The following is a 24,915-nucleotide window of genomic DNA, read 5'->3' on the forward strand; positions in this document are numbered from 1 at the left end:
ACCGAAACTCACCAAAATGACTTCGAGGTTGAACTGTGCACCCCATCATTTATCTCATCACCTTTGTGTATTGATGGACTACACTCTTGAAATGGAATACATTGGCTATCATTTGATTGCCAACAAAAGCCTTCTTCAGCCTACTAACAAAGGACAATGCATCTATGTGAATTTCTGCAGTTAATCCAGGATGGACTTAAAAGAAAAAGTCATTAATTTCAAAGTTAAAAAAACAAAATATTTTATTTTAGAACTTTTTAGAAATTTTTTAACTTTTAATTTAAAACGATGACTTGCATTGCACACAAATAACTAATATTGGCATTATATTCATGTTGTTTAACCAGAGGGGAACTGGACCCCAAGGTTATTTTTCTCCATTAACAAACATCTTATGGAGTTTAGTGTTCCTTGCCACAATCGCATTCAGCTTGCTCACTGGGGTTCTAAATACAATTATTATTCAATTTCTATACACATTTTACAATTATGTTTAATCAAACTACATACACAATGATCACCGCAAGACATTATAGATATTACAGTTATTTTTTTTTTTAAATACATGATGTCCTGTAAAGCTGCTTTGAAACGATGTGTGTTGTGAAAAGCACTATACAAATAGATTGACATTGTGTTTTGTCTTTGTTATACACTGTCCATAATTTAATTTAACTTAAATTAAACCAACTAATCTCAGTTCAGGACTCTCTGGGCTGTCAGTAAAGGGTTATACTTTTGACGCGTGACAAAACAATATTATACAGATAACAGCAGAGTTTGTCTTTGGGAGAAATACCAACAAAACTACATCTGGCAAGAAACCTAATACATTTTAACATTGAAACCTGTTTTAGTCAATAGATTAGTCTGTATTTTCATCCGATATGCCATTTTAAACAATCAAGTGATTTATCGTGAAACGCCACGCCGTTAACCACAATGACAACTAAAGTAGACAACAGCGCTAGTTTTTCCATTAGAAATGTTATATTCACTGTGCATTATCATACTGAGAAAAAAGATTGTTGCTTTCAGAGGCCTAATATGGAGTTTGGATGTAAATAAGGTGCATTTTAAACTGTTCTGAGACCAGTGCAGACAAACAGTTTTGTTATGTTTGGACCACTCAAATTGTTTGGCAGACATGGGACAATGGTAATCAGAACATTTATTCAGAATTTCTGTTTACATGGTTGGCTTGGATGATGCTGGCCATTACTTTGAATTTGAATTATTTTTGATAATTTCTGATTTGCAAGATGCTTCAGCACTGGGTATCACTTGTTTGTTTGACAGTGCAAAGAGAGAACTTTGAGATTTTTGTAGCCAAAGTAGAAAAAAAAAAAGTAAAATCAAGAAAATCATTTTATTTGTATAATTTTTTAATTTGTGCTTTTTCCAATACACATCGTTCCAAAGCAGCTTTAGGAAATCAGTTGTAAAGTTTTTAACGTCTCAAACATGCATATATGGACCAAACACTCCAGGATACATAAACAATTTAATAAAAATAAAAAAAAATCGGACTTTCTATAGCTTGGTATATTTAAAAATGTCACATCTTGGTCTTACTGTCCCCAAATGAGAACATACACACAGCAGTCACGCTTGGGTCTCAGGAAGTTAAAGAAAGCAGGACACATACAATATTTTATAAAATACTAGGACATATGTTTATATGTTAGTCAAATACACTTACTTGCAGCAGTTTGGATAAACAGCATCAGCGAAAAACTCCATTCCAACAATGGCAAATGAATAATAGAAGATAATGAGAGTTAGACCTAGACTACAGAAAGAAATGGAGAATGGCTGAGTCAGAGAAAGGCTAAGTGTATATGAGTAATGAGCTGATATGAATTCTTCTTTCTGTACCTGGCCATACGTGGGAAGAGCTCAAACATTGTGTCCAGAACATTCCGATAACGCTGCTTAATTTTAAACAACCTTCATAAGAAGAAATGAATTAGCAAAATCTATAAAAAAGAAAATATCTTATAAATACTAAATACGGTTCAATGTTAAGACCAAAAGACTTGTTAAAAACATTTTACATTGCTGATTTTATATATGGGTATTTCTTCAACTAACCCCACTTTTAGCCCTGTGGTATACTAATGTGATGTATAAAAAAAATCATACTCTCACTAGTTTCTTTAATTTGTCTAATAAAAATGTCATTAAAATGTGTAATATACGTGTGTCTCATGAAAATTATGAAACAACAGTGTCATTTCCACCACATCTCAAATTCTGTATTGTATTTTATAAAATTCTGTGGTGGAATGACATAGATGAAAAAAAAACTTTACTGAAAATTACTCCAAATAAAAAGTGATAATTACCAAGTCCACAAATTATGTTATTACTCAACAACCATTTGCTTGATCTGCACAAAATACTTTGTGTTGTTTTAAAGCTTAGAATCTTATCTTTACAATTAATACAGTGGATCTGGCCAATTCTAAAATACAGTTTTTAAATTTGCTGATAAATTAGAACTGCTCCACTTAAAAAAAAAAAAAAAAAAATAAAAAAGAGATAACAGCCATGTGTTTTATATCTTTGGAAAGGTCTTGATTAGTAGAATATAACAAGTCAATTTGTTTCATTCAGAGACCAAACTACAGTGAGTATTAGTGTGTGAAATCCACATGTATCTTAAAAGAAAAAAAAAAAAAAAAAAAAGGAAAAACACCATTTCCATCACATTTAGTTTTATTACTCCATGAAAAATACACAGGGTAAAGAAAATTATATATCGCAACTTAGAGCAGGGCGATCCTGAATCAACCAAGTCCTCGCTCAACATCATACGATTTGTAAATCTAATACAATTCCTCAAACAGTGTCCTGACAGCTACCGAGGCTAGAGCTAATAGTGATTGCGATCCATCTTTTTCCTGAACGTGGAAGTGTTCCACAATTCGACTGGAACGGAAGCGTGAACTAGGTGCACATCCAAACAGAAGACATTTATTTTCACACTTTTCAGTGTCTTCCCATTAGGGCTGTCAAAATTGCTCAAAAATGACATTCGAATATTCCCTCTAAAAAAAACACATATATTCGAACTATTCGAATATCTGGTTGCGCATTTGGTCAGTGACGCGCATTACGTCAATAACAGGACAAATTAATACAAAGAGACATAACTATTTGTATAGGTAGTTTATTTAAGTTTAAACATATTTGACAACGTATTACCTACACAAAAACAAGTAAATCAACTAATGGCCAAGACCTCACTCTCGCTCGCACGCGCAGGCACTCTTTCTCTCTCTCTCGCCCTCACGCTCTCTGCGCATAACGGTTTAAAAGAACAACAACAATAAACAAATGTTGAGTGCTGATCAAGAGTTTTGTGCAAGCAATATAAGGTCGCGACTCTTGTCCCAAATATAGCAGGCTTCATTCAGTGATTAAAACAAATTATTAACATTAATTGAAGTTTTACAGTATATAGAACCGACATTGAACGCTCCGAGCGAGCTGTGCTGTGGTAAACATGGAACTTTTCCTTGACATGAAACGGTAAATAATGAAACCAGTGGAAGCCTGCAGTGCATGAAACTGCTGTATCTAACCTACCTTATTCATGCAACATCTATTCAGTCAGTACAGTAGCCTTACATTTTAGTCATGTTTCTGTTTAACGTTAAATAAAATGAGGCACACAATTCCGAGAAATGTGACAACAAAGACCCCTCAGGCAGCACGCCCACTCGCAAAGCAGACAGCCGCACATCTGCTACCGCGGGCGCGTTTTTTTTTCCACATTCGAATATTAATTTTCACCTTCGAATTTCTGTTTTTTAAAACTATTCGAATATATATTCGAATTTAGAATATTCGTTGACAGCCCTACTTCCCATTCACACATTGCTTTTCAGCATCACACACCCTAGTGGCTTTTCAGCTCATGGACCATGCAGTCGCTGTGCTTTTCAGCAGCAGCTCTCAACCACACACACACACACACACACACACACACACACACACTCATGTAGTGTTTCCATGTTTTATGGGGACTTTCCATAGACATAATGGTTTTTATACTGTACAAACTTTATATTCTATCTCCTAAACCTAACCCTACCCCTAACAGAAAACTTTCTGCATTTTTACATTTTCAAAAAACATAATTTAGTATGATTTATAAGCTGTTTTCCTCATGGGGACCGACAAAATGTCCCCACAAGGTCAAAAATGTCGGGTTTTACTATCCTTATGGGGACATTTGGTCCCCACAAAGTGATAAATACACGCTCACGCTCACACACACACACACACACACACACAGAGCTTCGTTGAGTCTCTCTTTGTGTCTTGAATGCAGCTCTGGTTGTGGGTTTATCCCTTGCATGCCAACACCGCAATCACCAACAAATGGGTGAGATAATTCGCCCCAGGTGTCCAGTCCGGCCTCGCTCTGCACAGTCATCACTCGGCCCTGCCCCGCTCGCCACAGTAAGAGTAAGAAAAAGTAACTTTTTCACAAAGGGCCCTGTCACAAGTGATGTTTTTAGTGATGGTTTTACTCAAACCGTAATAGCAAGCCCACATCAAGAGCTCTGTCCTTGGTAGTGAGCATGGCATAGGGATGATCACTTCTGATTTTAAATCGCCCATAGACAGTGCAAAAGAGAGTGCTCAAAACACATTTTTGGAGTGATGGAATAAGAGTGGCAAAGTGAGGTGACAGTTTTTATATTTAAAAATATATATTTTTTAGTTTTTAGTTATTCTGTTTTAATGTTCAATAAAACACATGAATTATAGTATGGAGAGTTTTTTTGGACACTGATAAATAAAAGTCCATCTTGGGAATCATGACTCCATATGCTGAAACTTTGGATTTACATTTATTAATTTGGCAGACGCTTTTATCCAAAGCGATTTACAAAAGAGGAAAACATAAGCGAATCATCTTAAGGAGACAGTGGTACGAAAAGTGCCATAATACAAAGTTTTACTAGCATCTGAATAGTATTCAAAACAGATTAAATTGCCAAGAATTTTTCTTTTTTTCAGACATGCTTTTATTCAGATGAAACTGCAGGTTTGTTTTAAAAAATGTGTAATAATTACACATGTATGAATATTAAATTGCCCATTTTCTAGAGCCATTACTGTATTAATTCTTACAGCACTGTGAGCATGGAGAGGATAAATAGACTGCAAACGGATATAAAAACAAATTAAACAACAAATAAACAAGCATATACAAATCTGAGTATACATGAAATAACATGACGATCAGATGTTGTGTTGAGCGATAGAGACTGTTTGAGCGATCATGTACACTTTCAGCTTCACTCCCTTTAATATGCTCACTCGAGGGCTGTGTCTCATTTGGAAAGCTGCGTCCTCCGGAGGTTGCATTTGTCGGCGCATACATCAGAGGATGTCTCGTTTCAGAAAAGCGAGGAGGACACTTCGAATGCAACCTTCTTTCACAAAAATTTGGAGGATGCATAAAGTGTTTCCTTCGTGGGCACTCACAACCCACAATTCTTTGCTTCAACGGAAATTACAAAAACAATTACACCAACTTGCCCCTAAATATGATGTTAAAACGCAAGGAATGTTAATTCCCAAGTTGAAGTACCTCAGTAGATGGGTGGAGAGTATATAATATGTATAATTATATGAATATATAATTAAAATAAAGTATTATACAAAAAGTACACCTGTAAAATCTATTTTCTTTTCTCTTTACATCATTATAACTCTCCTCAAATGTATTGTTTTCTCACTTTGTTCCATTCTCACTCAAAGTGCTCACGCTTGTTAAAGAGTGGCGTGCTGTCATAGCAACCATGTTACGTTCTGTTTCCTTTTGTCCTACGAAGGCCATCTCATTTAAACGAGGTTTGTTTAAAGGAGGACACTCTGTATACTGCAGCCTTCAAAGGACGTGTCCTACTTAGTATGCAGCCTTCGAAACGAGACACAGCCGGGGTGTAAATCAAACATGCACACTCTCCAGGGTCGAGTTGCACCAGCTGTGCGTAAGTTCTTATATCTACTTACTATCAACAGTTTGTTTCCTGGTATAGTTGACATGTTGGAGAACAACACCAAAGTAATTTATTTGACCATCCATACTTCCTGTCTAAAAGGTAAATGTCAAACTAAATAATAATAAATATTTCTATAATTAGCACTTTAGCCAATTAGTGTTTTGTCAGCAGTGTTGTAGCTTTTAAACTAAGACTTTTATAGCCTATATTTTCACTACATCAAGTATTTTTTAAATATATACATTATACAAACAGGCCATTTCAAAGATGTAAATAATGCCAAAGGAATCAGGGTAGAGTTGCACCAGCTGTGCGTAAATTCTCGCGTAAGTTAAGATGTAAAGTTCACACTAAGGGTTTAGTAACTACTAGTTAGTTTGTAAACAAGTCTGTGCTTAATTTGGTTGCACCAACTGTTCTTAAGGCAAGACTTAATTAGAAGGTCATAAGCGCTCCGTAAAGTGATGCGTAGTCGCATAATATGATGTTTACCTGTATTTATCCAATAAACAGCCTTCAAATTTGTACACAGAAGTATTAAAAGGCCATGCATTTAATTTTTTATCTCGTTACTGTTGATGTTCAAACCTTGTAACCCGTAACTGTTAAATTATATCCCCATTAAAATGCGATACTTAATATAAGCTACATTTGATAAATTGTATATTTGCCCTGTGTAAATAACAATATATAGAAACTGTTTCTAAATAAATAAATACTAATACAACAGGCTGGAAAAATAGGCATTTATTCATTTTAATATCATTCATATTTAGTGTATAATATATATATATATATAAATGAGTGTAAATGCCAACATCATCATATATGTCAAAAGGATTGATGCACAAAAACATAAGCTCATTGATGACATTAAATGAGTCTGCTTTTTTATTCAATCAGTTACTCCTGGTCGAAGGCTTCCGTAAATATTTAGTTTATGCGTAGGTTTACGTCCTACCAAAGTTTAATTGTGCAATGCTCAAATATTTAGTAGTGTGTAAATTGTGACTTGGTGCACATTTACGCCACAATGGCACTTTTCCACTGCACTTTACGGTTCGACTCGACTCTATTCGCTTTACTTTTCTGAGCTTGCTTTTCCACTGCATTTTCATAATCCAGAACTGGCAAAATAAAAGACTAGTATGTACTTCTAGATTCTAACAAAAAAATGCAATAAAAATAAACAATTAGGTGTCATTACTGTATCCTTTAAATAAAACTGTGTAAACACATTTTCTCAAAGAACATCAAACGTTTGCCTGAAGTGACATGTTGTTGATACTGACACAACGAAAGTTTATCGTAGTTTAGATGCACATAATTATTTTCTCAGCAGAAAGGTTGGGAACATTGTATTGCTCCTGTTATTATCAATGAAGCCGTTAATACTGTACGTGTGTGACTTGCAGACAAGGATTGTTTTTTTTTATTATTTATATATAAAAAAAACTTTCCTTATGTGCTAGTTTTTAAACTACTCCAGCTATTCCAAGATTGTGGCAGTGCGATACAGCAGATAATGTTGACTTTTGTGTGGCAAATTGCTTATGTTCCTCATTTGGATAAAAGCGACTGCTACATTACTAAATGTAAATGAATTGCGCAGCTTTGTTTCTTATAATAGGGGCAATCTACAGTCACTTTTAGAGCCTATAAAGAAATACTCTGACTTAACTAGCCAGCTAAGCTCTACTGTTGGTTGGCAAATAAGACAAATCAAACTTACTATTATTTGGCAAAAATGTTGTTCACTTACCAGAGATAAGATGTGTGCTGCAGTTGTTATTATTGCACTTATCCAGCTGTCTGGATATTCATTGTTGCGGTTCACGTGTCCATATGGGGTTGTTCTTTCGGTAATCTAAACACTTTAATTTCTGTTATTTTGATCTTTCCAGGGAACACCCAGCCAACGAACATTGTCCAAATTTTAAAAATGCCCTATTTTGATAATCGTATTAACATCAATCTTGTTGAAGCCACTTTGAATGAAGCGTATCCCGCTGTTGTTTTGAATGAGTTTGAACATTAGCCAGAAATGTTCAAGGGTGACAGGGCACATTTACATTAGTCACAGTTTTCTTTGCATGCCCTTGCTTCGATTTAGAACACTTGAATATCTATTATCAAAAAAACTAAATATGCATGAAGTGAGGATAAAAATATGGATAAATTTTGTCTTTAATAAAATATATATAAACAGCAAAACCCAGTTATCAGTGATTGTTTTTTAATTCACCTCTAGTGTCCATTGTAATACTGTAGAACTAAGCTGTACTAACTGTAGGATTCTTTAGCTCCGGCCACAGAGGGGGAAAAAAAAATATAAAGAAATTACAATATTTGCAATTATTGGCATAGATTTTTGCCAATATCTGATCATTCAAAAATGCAACTATTGGAACTGTTAAATCAGTAAAACCAATTTATCGGTCTACATAAATTACACAGGCCTTTGAAAAGAACCAAAAATAAATGAAGGCCTGGTACAAAGTATCCATGTCAGTTTTAAAGAGACTGTCATATAAGAACAAGAAAAAGTGTTTAAATCTGTTTTTATAAAATTAAACTGCCAGTACATGAAACTCCCACAAGTTGAAGAAACACCCATATTATATAACAGAATTTCTGAACAACAAGAAATTATTGAAATGAACAACTACAACTTTCCAAATGAAACAGCAGCCATACACACACTCACCGGAGAAGCTGAAGTGGTCTCAACACCACAATGAAGTAGAATGGCTCCATTTCAAAGGCCAGAACAATCAATCCCAGAAAGGCAAAGACAGTTACTGAGAAATCAAAGCTGGAAACCGAAACATAACCAGAGGTAAGGCAGTGTGAATTAGTGAGTCTATGTCTGTGTTTGTACTTGTTACTATGTGTACCTACAGGTTCCATCCTGAGCTGAAGTATGTCATAGGACCAAGGCCTGACATCTTCAATAAGACCTCAACTCCGTAAACTAGACCCCAGAAAGACATCAGCAGAAAAAAAAAAAAAAGAGACATTTTTAATATTTTGAACTTTAATAAATATTTTCGTTTAGACATTACATTCACCACTAGTTTTTTTAAACAGTTTACACCTACTTGTGAGGAAAATAATGTAACTCAAGGGGACAACACGAGTCCAAGAGACCCCTTCTGTGAGGAGAGAAGAGCTCCCTGAGAGCCAAATTCAATAGGGTTCACATACACAAAAATTTCCTTTGATAAACAGTTTTTCTGAATTGTTATTTCACAATTCCAACACTCAAGCAGATCATACCATGTAATTTGTTTGTCTCAACTAGGATCCAGATGCCATTAGTTGCTACTACCAGATCTGCAATAGATTATTCAATAAATATATGTTAGTAAACATTATTGGAATGAATATAGTGTTAATGCAAATAATAATAATTAGTTTTAACCTCAAAGCTAATGCATGAATTTCCAGGGGTATTTTTTATTGATTAGGTATCGCATTTAAAGGATTTATATCTAAAGGGTTAATACCACAAGGTAGTTAAGATTCTAACTTACACATTGCATATTGGAAAGCTTTGGAGTTTACAAGTAAATTGATTCCTGTAAAAAAATAGAAATAAATTACATAATCATAAAAAGGAAATATTATGATAGAAAGCAATTGATGCCAGCTGAAATTGACAAGTAGACCATACATATGAAAATATCTGTTAATTTTGAACAGTTAAATAAAAAAAACATATATACACACACACACACACATACATACACATATATGTATATATACACACATTAACATAACAAGGACCTTTGAATATGAGGAATGCACTATGAGGAAGATCATCAAACCAGTGCTCTTCACTCCGTTTAGCCTGTGACACACATATAGACCAAATGTTCATGCTCTGGAGGGTAAATATATATATGTATATATAAATATGTATAAATATTTCTGAAATCGGACCTGCCATTTCAGCCCAATGACTTCATAAAACTTATAAAAATCCTGAAGGCTGAAACAGAAGCACAAAAAAATAACTTCAGAACATCTGTTAAAATAATAGAAAGTGTGTACACGCATGCAATTGTGTGTATGCACCTCAACATGGTTGCGCCTGACTGGTTAAGGGATTTAAAAGTAAGGAAACGATCCCGTGTAGACATTTGTGGACGATAGAATCGCATCAGTCCATCAAACTGTTTCAGAGACACTACATCTGGCCTCTAAAAAAAAAAAAAACACAAACATACAAGCAGAAACATACATATTTAAATCACATTCATCCATATACACTACCAACATTTCTGCATTTATGTGCAGGAATGTGTGCGAGATGTTTAAATCTCTCAAAGCTCACCTGTCGACTAACCAGCAGCTGGAATGCATGCTCAATGGCAGATCGCTTGTGTAGAAGCAGAGATTTAAACTTCATCTTCTCAACTCCATTAAAAGTGTCAAAAACAACTGCCAGGAGCTGTGAAATGAAAAAAAATAAATAAATCTACAGGAATGTACAACAAAGTTAACAAGTACTGCTTCAAATGTACAAGCTGTAGTTGCTGATGCAACACACTGTTAAGCCCATGAAGTGACTGTGTTTAGTCAACAGATAGGGCTAATGTTTGATGGTATTTTTCCGTTTATTGTATAAGAGCATTTACAGTTTGAGTGTGTTTGTTTATCACATCACTTTATCATGTTGTTAAGACATTGTGGAAGGGCGCATCTTTAAGGATGTTTGTCTGACCACTAATGCTGAAAGAGGCAGCTAATTATAAAAGTCACAGTGCATCTAAATCTTGTTAAAAGTAGTAGATCTGATGTTGATTACAGACCAGATTCATGATGAAGTAGAGCTCGATGGACAGATAGACAATGAAGAAAATGCATGACCAACGATTCTTTGAATATGCTGGCATCATCACGTCTGGAAAACTATTGAAATGAAAAAAGGAAGAATCGCACAACCCCATTGAGATTGACAGTCAAGTTGTTTTCCCCAGGATGTGTGCACCAGAATGCTTACTCACTTTGCGGTGGTCAGAAGGACGAATAGACTGACAATGCTGTCCTCCAGTGTTTTAAAATACTAGAAAGGAAGAGAAGCATCTATGAGTTTGTGTGCATGATTGTGAGAGAGGATAACGTGGAACACATAAGAGTGTGTGTTATGTACTAACAGTGTCGGCTGTGTTGGCTGAGAACAGACAGAATCCTAGAATGGCAAAGATAACCATGAAGAAAAGCAGGAGCAGGAGAATATCAATGAAGGGTGGAAGGGACTGAAATATCTGCCTCAGGTTTCTGAGGGAGGACAGAAACAGACAGAGTTTCAGATTATTCTATATTATAAAAAGGATAGTTCTGGTCCTAAAATCTGATTGGATGAGGCACATTGAAAGCTGCGAGCCTGTTCAATTGAATTAAAGATATAGTTCACCCAGAAATTAAAATTCTCTCATCATTTACTCACCCTCATGCCATCCCAGATGAGTATAACTTTGTCTTCTGAAGAACAAAAACAAAGATTTTTTTTAAGAATATTTCAGCTTTTGATCCTTGCAATGTAAGTGAATGATGACCAGAACTCAGAATGTCCAAAAAACACATTAAGGCAGTGGTTTAATCCATATCATATGAAGTGAAATGTAGGTGAGGTCTAGAAACAGATCAATTTCCCTTTTTACCGCAAATCTCCACCTTTGAACCACTGCAACCAGTAGGACTTAAGAATATATCTGTTTCTCACCCATCCTATCAAATCACTTCAGAAGATATGGATATAACCACTGGAGTCATATGGATTACTTTAATGCTGCCTATGTGTGCTTTTTGGACCTCCATTCACATTGTGAGGACCAACAGAGCTGAGATATTCTTCTAAAAATTCTTAATTTGTCTTCAGTAGAAGACAGAAAGTCATACACATCTGGGATGTCATGTGGGTGAGAAAATGAGAGAATTAAAATATTTGGGTGAACTATTCTTTTAACATCCCATTCAAGACAGTGATTTTTACAGATATTTTACTGTGGTTAAGTAAGTTGGTTTTAGGCACAATGGCTTCAAGTGGCTTATTGCTTAAATCAAATCACAGCAACAGCAATATGATAAAAAATACATTTTAAAAACATTAATAAATAAACAATTACCTGTATCAATAATAATCACAATACACAATTGTCTGCCCTGTAACAGCATATAATTCTTCCACCAACATCAACAAGCTAATCACATTTTAGAATCCAAAACTGACTGCTCTATCTAGATTTTGTAGAATTATTACACATTAAGATTATATATATATATATATATATATATATATATATATATATATATATATGCAATAATACAAAAAACATTGTTTTTTAAAATGGCCTTTGGAGCATATTTAGGCCTGACACTTTGCAAAGCTGAATTTGTGTACAAGAGCTCTGCATAAACAGAATTAAGTATATCAGATGGTTGCATGCCTTCGCACAGCTCCACAGTAACGGCAGTCAACCAGAAAGATCGGCCGCAGTGCTCTCGTTATTCGCAGGTGGGATGTCTGCCGAACTAAGACCACAATCGCCTCTATGAACTGAATAAACAGGACACAGGTCTGGAACGCACACAAAATCAGAGGATACAAGGATTATTGAGCTGAATTTCTTTGACTTTCAATGAATATCAATGTAAATCAAATGGAAACATACACTTATGCACTTACTGATGTTTATGACACAAGTTAAGAGATGGTTCACCAAAAAATTTACATTGTCTCATGATTTATGATGAGAAAATATGATGACTTAAATAATGATCTGTTTCTCAACCACACCTATCATATTGCTTCTGGAGATATGGAATTAAACCACCAGAGTCGTCTGGAGTATTTTTATGTTGCCCTTCTGTATATTTTGGAGCTTCAAAATGTTGGCACCCATTCACAAACATTGTATGGACCTACAGAGCCAAGATATTCTTCTAAAAATTTACATTTGTGTTCTGCAGATGAAAGAAAGTCAAACATCTGGGATGGCATGAGAGTAAATGAGAGAATTTTCATTTTTGGGTGAACTAAAACTTTAACACAAACTAAACTCTAAACCACCAAATAAATGCACATTTACAGAAACTAATTTGTGCAACATGTAGACAGTGTACTCGAGAGCACACACTGACTTAATTACATCTTGCAATGAGACTTTGTATGGTGATAAATCAAACAAAAGACTTTGTATGGTGTAGGGATGTAACGGTTTCAAGGTTTCACAATACAACTCGGTTTTAAAACGGATGGTTATCATACCGTTGAAATTTTAGGATTAACAGTATTGCATAAATATGAAGACAATTAAAATCTAAATCAGTTAAAAGACATTTACACAGCATCATATAAACTTGGTGAGTTAAAATAAATATTTAAATTGCGCCTTCCTCATGTTACATTCGACTGTCACCAAAGTCTTTCTAGCAAGACAGTCCACTGTCAGCCATCTTTGGAACACTCTCAGGAGGCTAATTTCAGTCATGCCAGTGCAGCTCCTATCTACTTGAATGGAGAAAGACCAAAATCTCAAATACAGTTGGTCAAGATAACGATCAAAGAACATATTTCAAATCAGCAATAAAATCGGACAATATAATCATGAGCACATCAGAAGACAGCAGTGCAGCACAAGCGCATCATACAGAGACATGTTTGAACCTGAACCTTTATTTCCACCGAAAAATTGGTTGAAGTCTGCTGAAAGGAATTGCTTTGGTATGTTAAAGACCCACGAGGCACCATCAATGTTGATGATTACTCAGTCTGTAATGTTTGTTGCAAAAAGTATAGACTCAAGCAGGAAACTTGTACCATCTCCGTGAGCACCATCCCATGGAATTTGTGGAGCATGGATGTAAGTGGAAGTACAGTATACAGTATAACAAATTATAGACCCTGTTTTATAAAAACACCAGATTCGATGTAGTTTTACATTATTTGTAATGACTAGGTAGGCTAAAGTTATGCTTATGATTTCTGTAACATTCACAAATGCCGAAAATTGATTTAAGCACTTGTCCATCATTACCAAGTGCCAACTGTTTGTTCAGCGCAACAGTAGGCCAACAATGTGTTTGATACTACTACTAATATATATATTTGTTCATAAACTGGCAGCCAATAGTTTGGAATAATGTACAGATTTTGCTGTTTCGGAAGGAAATTAGTACTTTCATTCACCAAAGTGGCATTCAGCTGATCACAAAATTTAGTCAGGACATTACTGATGTAAAAAAAACAGCACCATCACTATTTGGAAAAAAGTCATTTTGATCAAATATAGACATGCCCCATTTCCAGCAGTCATCACTGCAACAACATATCCTTGAGTAATCATGCTAAATTGCTAATTTTGGTACAAGAAATTAACTTGCCATTATATCAAACACAGTTTAAAGCTATTTGGTTTGTTAAATGAAGCTTACCATTGCCTTTGTTTTTGAGGTGCCACTGCATCCAATAGACTGGCATGTCTTAAGGTCAATATTAGGTAAAAAAAAAAAAAAACAGCTTTCTCTAGACACTCCTCAGTCAATCATTGTTTTGAAGAATGAAGGCTATACATTGCTTGAAATTGCCAAAAAACTGAAGATTTCATACAAAGGTGTACACTACAGTCTTCAAAGTTAAAGGCCAACTGGCTCTAACAAGGAAAGAAAGAGATGTGGAAGGCTCAGATGTACAACTAAACAAGAGGTTACGTACATCAGAGTCTCTAGTTTGAGAAATAGACACCTCACATTTGAGGTCACATATCCTTAGCTGACAGCTTAATTTAATTCTACCCACTCAACACCAGTTTCAAGTACAACAATAAAGAGAAAACTCTTATGGGAAGAATTGCAAAGAAAAAGCCACTTTTGAAACAGAAAAAGAAAAAGAAAAAGGTTAGAGTGGGCAAAGAAACAGACATTGGACAACAGATAATTGGAAAAGAGTGTTATGTATCTTAACCCCATTGAGCTTTTCTGGGATCAGCTAGACTGTAAGGTGCTTGAGAAGAGCCTAACAAGACAGCAACATCTATGGCATGTGTTATAGGAAGCGTGGGATGAAATGTCACCCGAGTATCTGGACAAACTGACAGCTAGAATGTCAAGGATCTGCAAAGCTGTCATCGCTGCACGTGGAGGATTGTTTTGATGGGAACACTTTGAAATAGCTTAAGAAGTTCTGACGTGTTTTTTTATTTTTTATTGTAATAGACATTTTTCACGTTATTAATGTCCTGACTATACATTGTGATCAGTTGAATGCCACTTTGGTGAATAAAAGTAGCAATTTCTTCCCATAAGAGCAAAATCTGTATATTATTCTAAACTTTTTGGCCTAGTGTACATGTTGCAAATTTTGTTTTATTATTGTTTTACATGTGATTTTTTTATTTTATTTGTTTACCATGTCGGATGAGAGTGTCCTGATTTTCAAAAGTTAAAGGATTAGAGTTGAAGACATCCAAAATAAAGTTCAAGAATTGGTTAAAACTGAAATATTTATCTGTGTGTTTCAGACATATTTCATAACCAAATATTAAACTGCAAAAATATTATCAATGCACCTCAATACCACAATAGTGTAATACCATGGTATTTTTTGTGACGGTTATCATAAAGTGAAAATGTCATACCATTACACCCCTAGTATGTTGTCAATTATAAACAAAACACACACCTTCACCACGGTCCTCTTATGTCGTATAAAGGTATGAAACCCAAGCCATCGGAGCTTCATACACAACTCAAAGGCCACCAACACCAATGCCAACAACTCCAGTGTAGCATGGACCTGACAGGAACAGAAATACACATACACAAGCATACAAACAAATTTAAAAACAAGAGCGCACACACAAATATATGTGAATAAAAGCAAAAAACTCATACATAGACGTCCAGACGAAGGAACGGGACAGCAGGAGCTTCAGAGAGGGATAGCATCATGAGTAACACTGCAGTCAGCAGCTCCATCACATAGAAGAGATGATTATGAGCAAACAGGTAGGCTCTGAGCGCTTGAGCATTCCGCGGATGAGTAAAAAACTTGTCATTATTCTCTCCCTCCTGAGGACAAACACACAAACAAATATATAATAAATATAATATATAATTTTTAGCCCTGAGTGTGTGCTTGATATAATCTGCATCTATTTTACTGGCTCACTGTGTGGTGTGAATGTGTAAATTATGACCTGCAGGTATATTGCTGCTTCTTGGTAGTTCATTTCCCAGCTCTGATGCAGAGTATTCTGGCCCCTTGGATCTGCTGCTCCTGGGGTTGGAATGGCGACATTATTTACAATATCATAATTTCCTACTCCATCTGTGTGTAAAAGAAAAAGATAATTTACATGATTTCAACATACAATAAAAATCTATATTCTGTTTAACAAGATGGGTTTTTTCCCCCACTTTTCAACATGCAGTAACTACACATTCTGTCAGAATTACTTCAATTCTTGAGTTGGTTTGGCTCATACATGCACAGATTAAGAGATAACAGTGGCTGTGTGTATGCACACTCCCCTTTATATAGTATGCAATAAGCAGTATGTCAATGGAGTAGGGTGTTCAAATACTAAAAATTCATAAAAGAGTAGGCGAGAAATACTTAAATGACCTACTATATCTGCCAAGATTTTGAAGTCACTTTACTACCCATAATGCCACTTGTTTAACAAAAACACAGTGGATTATTTTCACTGTTGTTGTTACTACGTCATATATTCAGGTCACAAAACAAAGCCAAGATTCCTGGATGAAGTCCTGCAACCCTAAAAAAAAAAAAATTTTAACAGCCGCAAAGTACGTTCTTATCAAATGCAGTACATACTCTGACAGTACACGTATTCCGATGCTGCGTGTGAAAATGACATTAACTAAAAAATCCACACGTTTTTCTCAGTTTCAGTGTATCTGTAGTTACTGTGGTTAGCTTTTTTGATACATGCAGGTAAGGTTTTCAGTCAGTTGCCAAGCATGTTTTCTAAGTTAGCTTTTCAAGTTGGCAGAATGAGGATGTTTGGACAGATATGCACTACTGGTTCCCATGGCAGCCCCTGCGATTGGCCCTGGGCACCAGTAGTCAAACAGAGAGCATGTCACTGGTCAAGCAGTTGTAAGCAATGCAAGGGTAAATGATCAATTGTGCCAGCCGCAGCTTCTGCACTCAAAGGTCCAAAAGCAGAACAGAATCCTGTGGTGATGCTTACAAAACACTCTAATGATGATAATGTTTCAAAAACCTAAATCACTTCCTGCCAAACACTCCAATAAAAGTCCACATCACTCTCAGCATTTCAATAAATGCTAAGTTTGTCGACTAAAATGATAAAAAAAAAATATATAAAAAGTAATATTTGCACAATATAAATATTTTGATAGAAACAAAATACGTGAGAAAAGGCTGAGAAATAGTGCACACAGTGCAGCATTTAGTTCCAATCAAGGATGTGGCATCCAATCATTATCATGAAACTGCAGAATTAGCAAGGTGCGTGCATGCACACACATGTCAACCAACCAGCTAGCAGAGTAGACAAAACTTGGCAAATCAATGTGCATAATTAAATTTCGGCAGCTTTCATTCACAGAAAAAAGATTCAAATATTGATTCAAAAATTCTAATTATAAAAGGTTGAAAGGAAATTGGTTGCCAAAACACTGAGCTCAGCATTCCAGACATTTCACTGTCAAATAAAAAACAGCTTATTATTCCAAAAAGATTTACTGAAGTCAGGAAAAAAAATATTTTAGGAATATATATATATATGGAAGTGTGGGCAGGAAACGGCACTGATGGTTCACAGATTACAGTATAATCCAGCAGTAGAATCTAATTTCCAGTGGGGTTTTTTTAAGCATTGGTCCAAAAAGCAGCAACAATGCACTGTAGATCCTTGGAGTCACTTCCCCTGATTTGAGTCCCTTTTCCAGACATCCTCCATTTCTGTTTCAGTCCTCTTATGTGTCACCTCCTATTTCCTGTGTGATGTCCTCTCTATACATTTATGTCAATTTCAATCTGACATACATTTATGTCAATTTTATTGCAGTTCAGTTTTCTTTACCCAAAAATGCTACTGTAGTGTCTTTTTAAGGACAAATCCAACACTTTGAGAGCATAATACATGATTCATACACAGAGCGAAGTAAAAAGTTTCAATAAAAAATTTTTTTATCCATACTTGCCATCACTTCTCTATAAGCAAAAAATATTTACTGAAACCCTTTCAATATATTGTCAGTCCACTGCCAAATGCAATTTAATATTGCAGGAATTAAATTACAGCTCAGAGCTTTTAATTTGGCAAAGAGAAGCTGATTGTGCGTTACTAAATATAAAATAAATAAAAAAAAGTTCAGATACTCACAGCTGTCTGTAAACAGCTCTCACTGAGTATGCACATGACAAAAACAGTTTTGGCTTGCTGTGTCAGATCAATAAGTGCCTGGTGAAACGAGAGAGAAAGAGACAGATGGCATTGATAGCAGGTTTCTATTCAGGTCCAGTTCCATGTAACTCAGAAAGATCAAACCGTTCTTCAAATACATAGAAATAAATGGCAAACTCGTAATAAAAATTTCAAAGCAATTCTCACAATCTTCACTATTCAACATTTTGAGGCAGCAGTTTGATGCACCATGAGGAAGTGAAGGCTTCTAATTTTCAGATCAGCTTTTTCTTCTCCCAAAAATAAGGGACAGAACAAGTCAACAAGCTTTTCTGTCCTGGAACCAAAAAAATGGGAGGAGAAAATTGACTCTTATAACTTTGTGGCGTGGGGGCGTGGTCGTGTGTCGGTCTGCGGGAGAGAGAGAGAGAGAGAGGTAAGGCTTGTCACCTGGTTTTTAATAAACAATAACACCTGTGTCTTGTTATAGTGATGCGGAAAGAGACATAAAAGGAACGCAGAGTACCCAGAGAGGGAGAGAGAGAAACCTGAAGGCTGACGTTGCTAATGCCGACCGGGTGTTCGGTATCGATATGGCGCTCCTGGGGGCGCTCGGGACCACCTGTTCGTATAAGGTGGGGTCAACCGGCCCAGGTCGGAAACGGAGCAACGTCAGCCTTCAGGTTTCTCTCTCTCCCTCTCTGGGTACTCTGCGTTCCTTTTATTTCTCTCTCCACATCACTATAACAAGACACAGGTGTTATTGTTGATTATAAACCAGGTGACAAGCCTTACCGCTCTCTCTCTCCCCCCCCCGCAGACCGACACACGACCACACCACAAACTTTTCTTGAAGAATGTCCATGGCTAACTAAAGGAATGTTCTAAATGTAAAAAAAAAATAGATTTCCAAAGTTTCCCACTCAGCTCCTCAAACGCTTCAGATTTGCAGCTCTCATCACTACCAAACAGCTTTGACACAAGGTCATGGTGTGTGAATGTGCAGAGTGGGAGTGAAGAGGGGGCCACAAACAGTGTGGTTTCTGTCATAAGGCTGACACTTTAACTCTGTGGCAGCGGGGGCGTGGTCAAGTGTCCATCCAGAGAGAGAGAGAGCGGTAAGGGCGCTTGAACCTGAGCTAAATTATGCCTAACACCTGCATTTGATTACAGTGAACACGGGGAGAGCGGCATAAAAGAGCCACATAGCCAGCAGACCAGGGAAGAGAGAGTCTGGATCAGAAAGTTCTGTAAAGTGTTGTAGAGACAAATGTATATTGTGAAGCTGAACCTTTGTGAAAAACTAAAAGTTATTTTGAAGCTGACGTTCACTGTGAAGCTGGTGTGCTGTGGCGCCCTGTGAAATCTAAATAAAAGTACTCACTTGAAGGAACCTGTTGTCCGGTGTCCTCCCTGGGATTCTTTACAAACTCCTACCTCTGTGTAGGTGTGTGTTTGTGGTACAAACGAAGGTATGCTGCTGTGATGAACACTTAAACACATGCCCACTGGGGTTAGGGATATAATTCACTCTTACAGTGACGGTAAAAACAGGATATCCCAGCAGCTTGAGTAAACTGGGCTGTTGGAAAGGCATAATATTTTAATATGAAAGTTTCTGGTGTCTTGAATTTTGTAGTTTTATGGGTAGTGAGAATAAATAAGCTAATGACAAAGGTGTATAACTTACTTTCTGGTGCAGTAACAACAAGATCAAATCAGAAACTGAGGAATTTTGTCTGGCACCTTGTATTGCTGTAGTTTATATTTTTTACCTACATGCAATCTCATGCATTAGCGCTAGGGTGCAGAATCTCCACAGTGATTACTAACCACCAGGGGTGTAAGTAACGAATTACAAATACTCAAGTTACTGTAATTATATTGTTTTTCCCAGGAATAGTACTTTATAGTTTTAAAATTGTATACTTTCACTGGAGTACATTTTAAGTGCTGTAACTTTACTTTTAATGCACTATTTTCCTACCGTCTGCGTTCGCTTCCCTGTCCTGAATGTATTTTTATCCATCAACATGATTGGCTAGAGAGTCTCGTGACTCCCGTCAAATCAAATCGCACGTAAAAAATTTGAATGGTTGCTGTAGATCAGCACCAAATGTTATGAATGTGGTGGATGCCTCAAACACAGTTCAACACCTGAACATCACGGCCGCACCTAAAAAAGCTTTTCGCAGTAATAAAGGCCAATTGCTTGACTGTGTCATGTGTGTTTAACTTGCTCAAGCCAGATATCGGCATAAATCCTGCCTCTAATTAAAAGAAACATATCAAGGTAAATTTCATATTTCTGCTTACTAGCTTCTGCGTGTCTATAATGTTGCCTGTAAATTTATTTATTGGGATTATTGGGTTGATGTGAGAGATTAAGGCAATGTTATCAATAGGGCTGGGTAATAAAACAATCTTGATGTTTATCTTAAAAAAAAAAAAAAAAAAAAAAGGAATAGAGATGTCCTCGATATCAATGATAAACCTTTGAGTAATTTTCTATACTTAGCCTATTTTCTACATCTAGAACAGGGGTCTTTATTACATCGATCACAATAGACAACCACTGGTTGGTTGAGCTAGATAAAATATAAAAGATTTTTTTGCTTATAACGTTTGTTTGCTAATATTTACCTAAATGGTCAAGTACATTTCATAATTCTGCCAATGCCCATCTTGATGAGGCATTAATGTAAACGCAGTCAGTTTGGACTAAAGTGAACGTAAACAGTAGGACAAAAAGCATATATGCATCAAAATGTTGGACTTGAAATGTACATGTAACTGAATTGAGCACGGTCTAGTAGGCTATGTTGTAAAAAGGCTATTAATCAAACAACAATAACAAGGAGAAAACCACTCACTACTTTTGGCTGAATAACTTGAGTAGCTTTAAAAATATTAATGTAATAGAATAAAACAGTGAAATTTTTCATAATAATATTGTTAGTTTTTTTTTTATAATACCGACCCCTGATGTAGAGATTGTATTAATTTGTATAACAAATTACCATGAAATTAGAGATGGCAAAATAATTTATAATTATGCTTAGCCTTTATCAAGTTTTTTCTAATTCCTTATAGAAAAGTATCAACCTTTGTAGAGCAATAGTTCATGCAGAACATTCCACCAGTCAGAAACTGAAAATTGTGCATCATGCATTAGAAAGGAGAACACAACTATTGTATCTCAAAAGGAGGACAATATTGCCCCCCCATGTGCTACTTACATAAATAGTTCACTCAAAAATGAAAATTATATTATCATCCCAGATGCCTATGACTTTCTTTCTTCAGAACACAAATTAAGATTTTCAGAAGAAGATTTCAGCTCTGTAGGTCCATACAATACAAGTGAATGGATGCCAAAATTTTGAAGCTCCAAAAAGCACATGAAGGCAGCACAAAAGTAATCCATATGACTCCAGTGGTTAAATTCATGACTTCAGAAGATATGATAGGTGTGGGTAACAAAAGATCAATATTTAAGTCCATTTTTGATAGAAATTATTCTCCCTGCCCAGTAGATGGCGATATGCATGAAGAATGTAAATCAACAAAAACAAAAGAAGTGAAAGTTAAAGTGGAGATTGACTGAGCAGGGAGGAGAATTTATAGTAAAAATTTACTTAAATATTGATCTGTTTCTCACCCAACCTATCATATCATTTCTGAAGACATGGATTTAACCACTGGAGTCACATGGATTAGGCTACTTTTATGCTGATTTATGTGATTTTTGGAGCTTCAAAATTGGCACCCATTCACTTGCATTGTATGGACCAAAAGAGCTGAGATATTCTTCTAAAAATCTTCATTTGTGTTCAGCTGATGAAAGTCATACACATCCGGGATGGCATAAGGGTGACTAAATGATGAGGGAATTTTCATTTTTGTGTGAATTATTCCTTTGAAGCTGATGTGGCCCCTGTACCTAACAACAGCTGTACCGCATCTATTGTGCGGGACGATGTGCCAAATGACCCTGCTTTTTTTAGTGTTTTGTGTTATTGCATTCCTTACATTGTTTTGGACATGTTATATGCGCAACAATAACTCTCTTAGTCGGCATTAAGGAAAACTTAGACCCTACACATAAATTGATTTGAATGTAATTGTTTCATACATTGACATTGAAAAAAAACATTTAAATTTTTTTATTTCTTTAATAATGTTGCCCTTTTATTTATTTTTTTAAATCAAATTAATGTAGTTTTTAAAGTTTTATAGATAAGTGATGTATTTTAAAAGTTTCAATCACAAGCACCTATAAAATACCTATATTTTGTATTATTTCTGGCAAACAGCCATAGAAAAATGTAAATTACGGTATGTGTGATATATTTTTAAATTGCAGCATCAAGTTTTTATTATAAAGGGGCATAGCTTTCGCAACTCAGTACTCACTACTCATACTTGTAAATGATCAACTCTTTTACTCTTACTTGAGTAGTTTTTAGGACAGGTACTTTTACTCTACTCAAACGACATTTTTAATATTGCGCCATGTAATTGCATGATATTTACCATGATTGGTGTAAGTGATATGGCCTTCATGCCAAGTTGCCACTGAAATACAATATCATACAAACCAACTTTACTTTTGCTCAAATATTGCTGTGATCTTTTAATGTTTTGACGAAGGAATTATCTGTGATGCACTGATTGTAGGATCAGGTTTTAGTAGACTATTTATTTCAAAGTTAAAAACTGACATGTCAACAATGTTCCAATTTGGAAAAAAAGGCACAAAATGGTATTTCATTAGCACATCAAATTGCCTTTTTCAGTCAAGTACATAGTACACAAGCTCTTTTTTTGTGGTTGCAATAAATTTTTTCAATCAAGTGTTTAAATTAACTTGTGACATTTGTGATATTTTATTTAATAACGTCAAAAGTCTGGCACATTAAAAAAAGAAAAAGGAAAATAGCCTTGGTCTAGTCTTAAGCTTTTTTGATTAAAACAAAATTGCAGCCGTATTGTCGAAAATATATATATGGAACATAGGTGCATTTGGTTGCATTTAATTTTGTGAGATCAATGGAACCGAGAGTGGACTGTGGATGAGTGACAAAGAAGTAGAATTGAGTGCTGTTAAGAGAGAATATTGCTACCCTATAACATGATCCACCACCACTAATGTTGTAGCGAAGACTCAGTAAACCCTTAAAAACTTCCATGCTGATATCATAATTCATTATGACATACATTAACAAAAAGAAAATTCCCTGTGTTTGCATCCCTGCTGCAAGCTTTTTTTCCATTTGAACATAAAGTGGTTGGGACACGTCTCCACCATAAATGACACCTATGGAGAAAATATGTACAAATAGATTCCCAGGGAAATATAATTTTAGAGCCAACCATTACAAAAAGCTTTCAAGACTGCAGCGCCCTCTAGAGTCAGTGTTTGTAACTCCTGATCATGGCTCCCCCCCATTACATGATGGAGGTCCCAGACAGAAACTGTCTGACCCAGACGGATTATTACCCAGACAGGTCATAATCAAAAAGAATGAATATTAAATATCAGGCTTAATGTAAACCAGGCTCTATAGTATCTCAGAAAAGCCTTGTAATCAACATCCCAGTGAGAGCGAGAAACACACTTTGTACACACTAAACTAACTACATTTGCTCTGATGCCATATAGTATCTATCTGACAGGTCAGACCCATGAGACAAAAGCCAGTGACAACTCATTATGAGTAGCTCTGTTGTGTACTAGCTTGGTCACACTTGACAGCTATAGACAGGTACTGATTGCTTAATGTTTAAAGAGCTGCACTGGTTAAAATGACAAAAGTAAATAATCTTCACTGGTAAACCATATATATGGTCTGATTCTATAAACTGATTAACAGTTTTTAGTCCAGCTCTGTCACCACTAAGTGATAAGCACACATTATACGCACTTTCATCCTCCTGCAGTAGCCCGCTGGTCACATCGTCCCAGGTCAGAATGAGCGGCACGTCGTCGTCCACGTCCGTCATTCCACTGAACCGAAGAAACGATAGAAGATCGCAGTTTGTATATAGATACAGGGAACACAGACTCTGTGTGGTCAATAAAATAACCTCTCACTGCTGCAGAGAAACTTTAACACTGGTCGCACTACACAACACGAGTTACAGTATCCGCTTTAAACTCTCTTGACTCTCCCAAACTGAGTTTGTATTAAAATCTATTTTAATTTAACTTGAACTGTCTAAGTTGAACAAATCTTGATTAAAAACGAAAACGAGCCTGTCTGTTTACGTCATTATCGTCCTCTGTTATTAATATGCAAGCACAAAGTAAACTGCGACTTTTTGATCTACTATAAAACGAATGTAACTTTATGAAGGAGAAAACTGCGATTTAATCGAGTTTCTAACATTATAAATAAATAAATATAAGAGCCACCGCGGAAAAGCCCTGGCGTCACGTATTTTACGACAGTGTCGTAACTTCTTCTTCTTCTTCT

The 24,915-nt window shown here is 35.8% G+C and overlaps 1 protein-coding gene across 3 annotated transcripts in view; it reads right to left on the reverse strand.

Moving 5' to 3' along the window:
- LOC127637603 (two pore channel protein 1-like) overlaps positions 1–24,877 on the reverse strand; it is a 32,270-nt gene extending 7,393 nt beyond the window's left edge. The window contains exons 1-20 of one of the 3 annotated variants that reach the window (XM_052118767.1): positions 18,644–18,834; positions 18,416–18,493; positions 16,235–16,365; positions 15,930–16,106; positions 15,718–15,831; positions 12,485–12,615; positions 11,192–11,315; positions 11,042–11,100; positions 10,847–10,946; positions 10,369–10,485; positions 10,110–10,234; positions 9,975–10,023; positions 9,819–9,882; positions 9,566–9,610; positions 9,309–9,365; positions 9,131–9,205; positions 8,931–9,003; positions 8,737–8,844; positions 1,879–1,950; positions 1,703–1,792 (exon numbers count right to left, since the gene is read on the reverse strand). In XM_052118767.1, the coding sequence (XP_051974727.1) occupies positions 1,703–1,792; positions 1,879–1,950; positions 8,737–8,844; positions 8,931–9,003; positions 9,131–9,205; positions 9,309–9,365; positions 9,566–9,610; positions 9,819–9,882; positions 9,975–10,023; positions 10,110–10,234; positions 10,369–10,485; positions 10,847–10,946; positions 11,042–11,100; positions 11,192–11,315; positions 12,485–12,615; positions 15,718–15,831; positions 15,930–16,106; positions 16,235–16,267 (1,613 nt within the window). In that variant the 5' untranslated portion in view covers positions 16,268–16,365; positions 18,416–18,493; positions 18,644–18,834. Of the gene's footprint in view, positions 1–1,702; positions 1,793–1,878; positions 1,951–8,736; positions 8,845–8,930; positions 9,004–9,130; positions 9,206–9,308; positions 9,366–9,565; positions 9,611–9,818; positions 9,883–9,974; positions 10,024–10,109; positions 10,235–10,368; positions 10,486–10,846; positions 10,947–11,041; positions 11,101–11,191; positions 11,316–12,484; positions 12,616–15,717; positions 15,832–15,929; positions 16,107–16,234; positions 16,366–18,415; positions 18,494–18,643; positions 18,835–24,363 lie in introns of those variants that run through there. The other 2 variants (XM_052118757.1, XM_052118748.1) reach the window with 2 other exon arrangements.
- Positions 24,878–24,915: the final 38 nt, after the last annotated feature.

The sequence above is a fragment of the Xyrauchen texanus genome, chromosome 4 (genome assembly GCF_025860055.1).
Source record: "Xyrauchen texanus isolate HMW12.3.18 chromosome 4, RBS_HiC_50CHRs, whole genome shotgun sequence".
Taxonomy (NCBI): Eukaryota; Metazoa; Chordata; class Actinopteri; order Cypriniformes; family Catostomidae; genus Xyrauchen; species Xyrauchen texanus.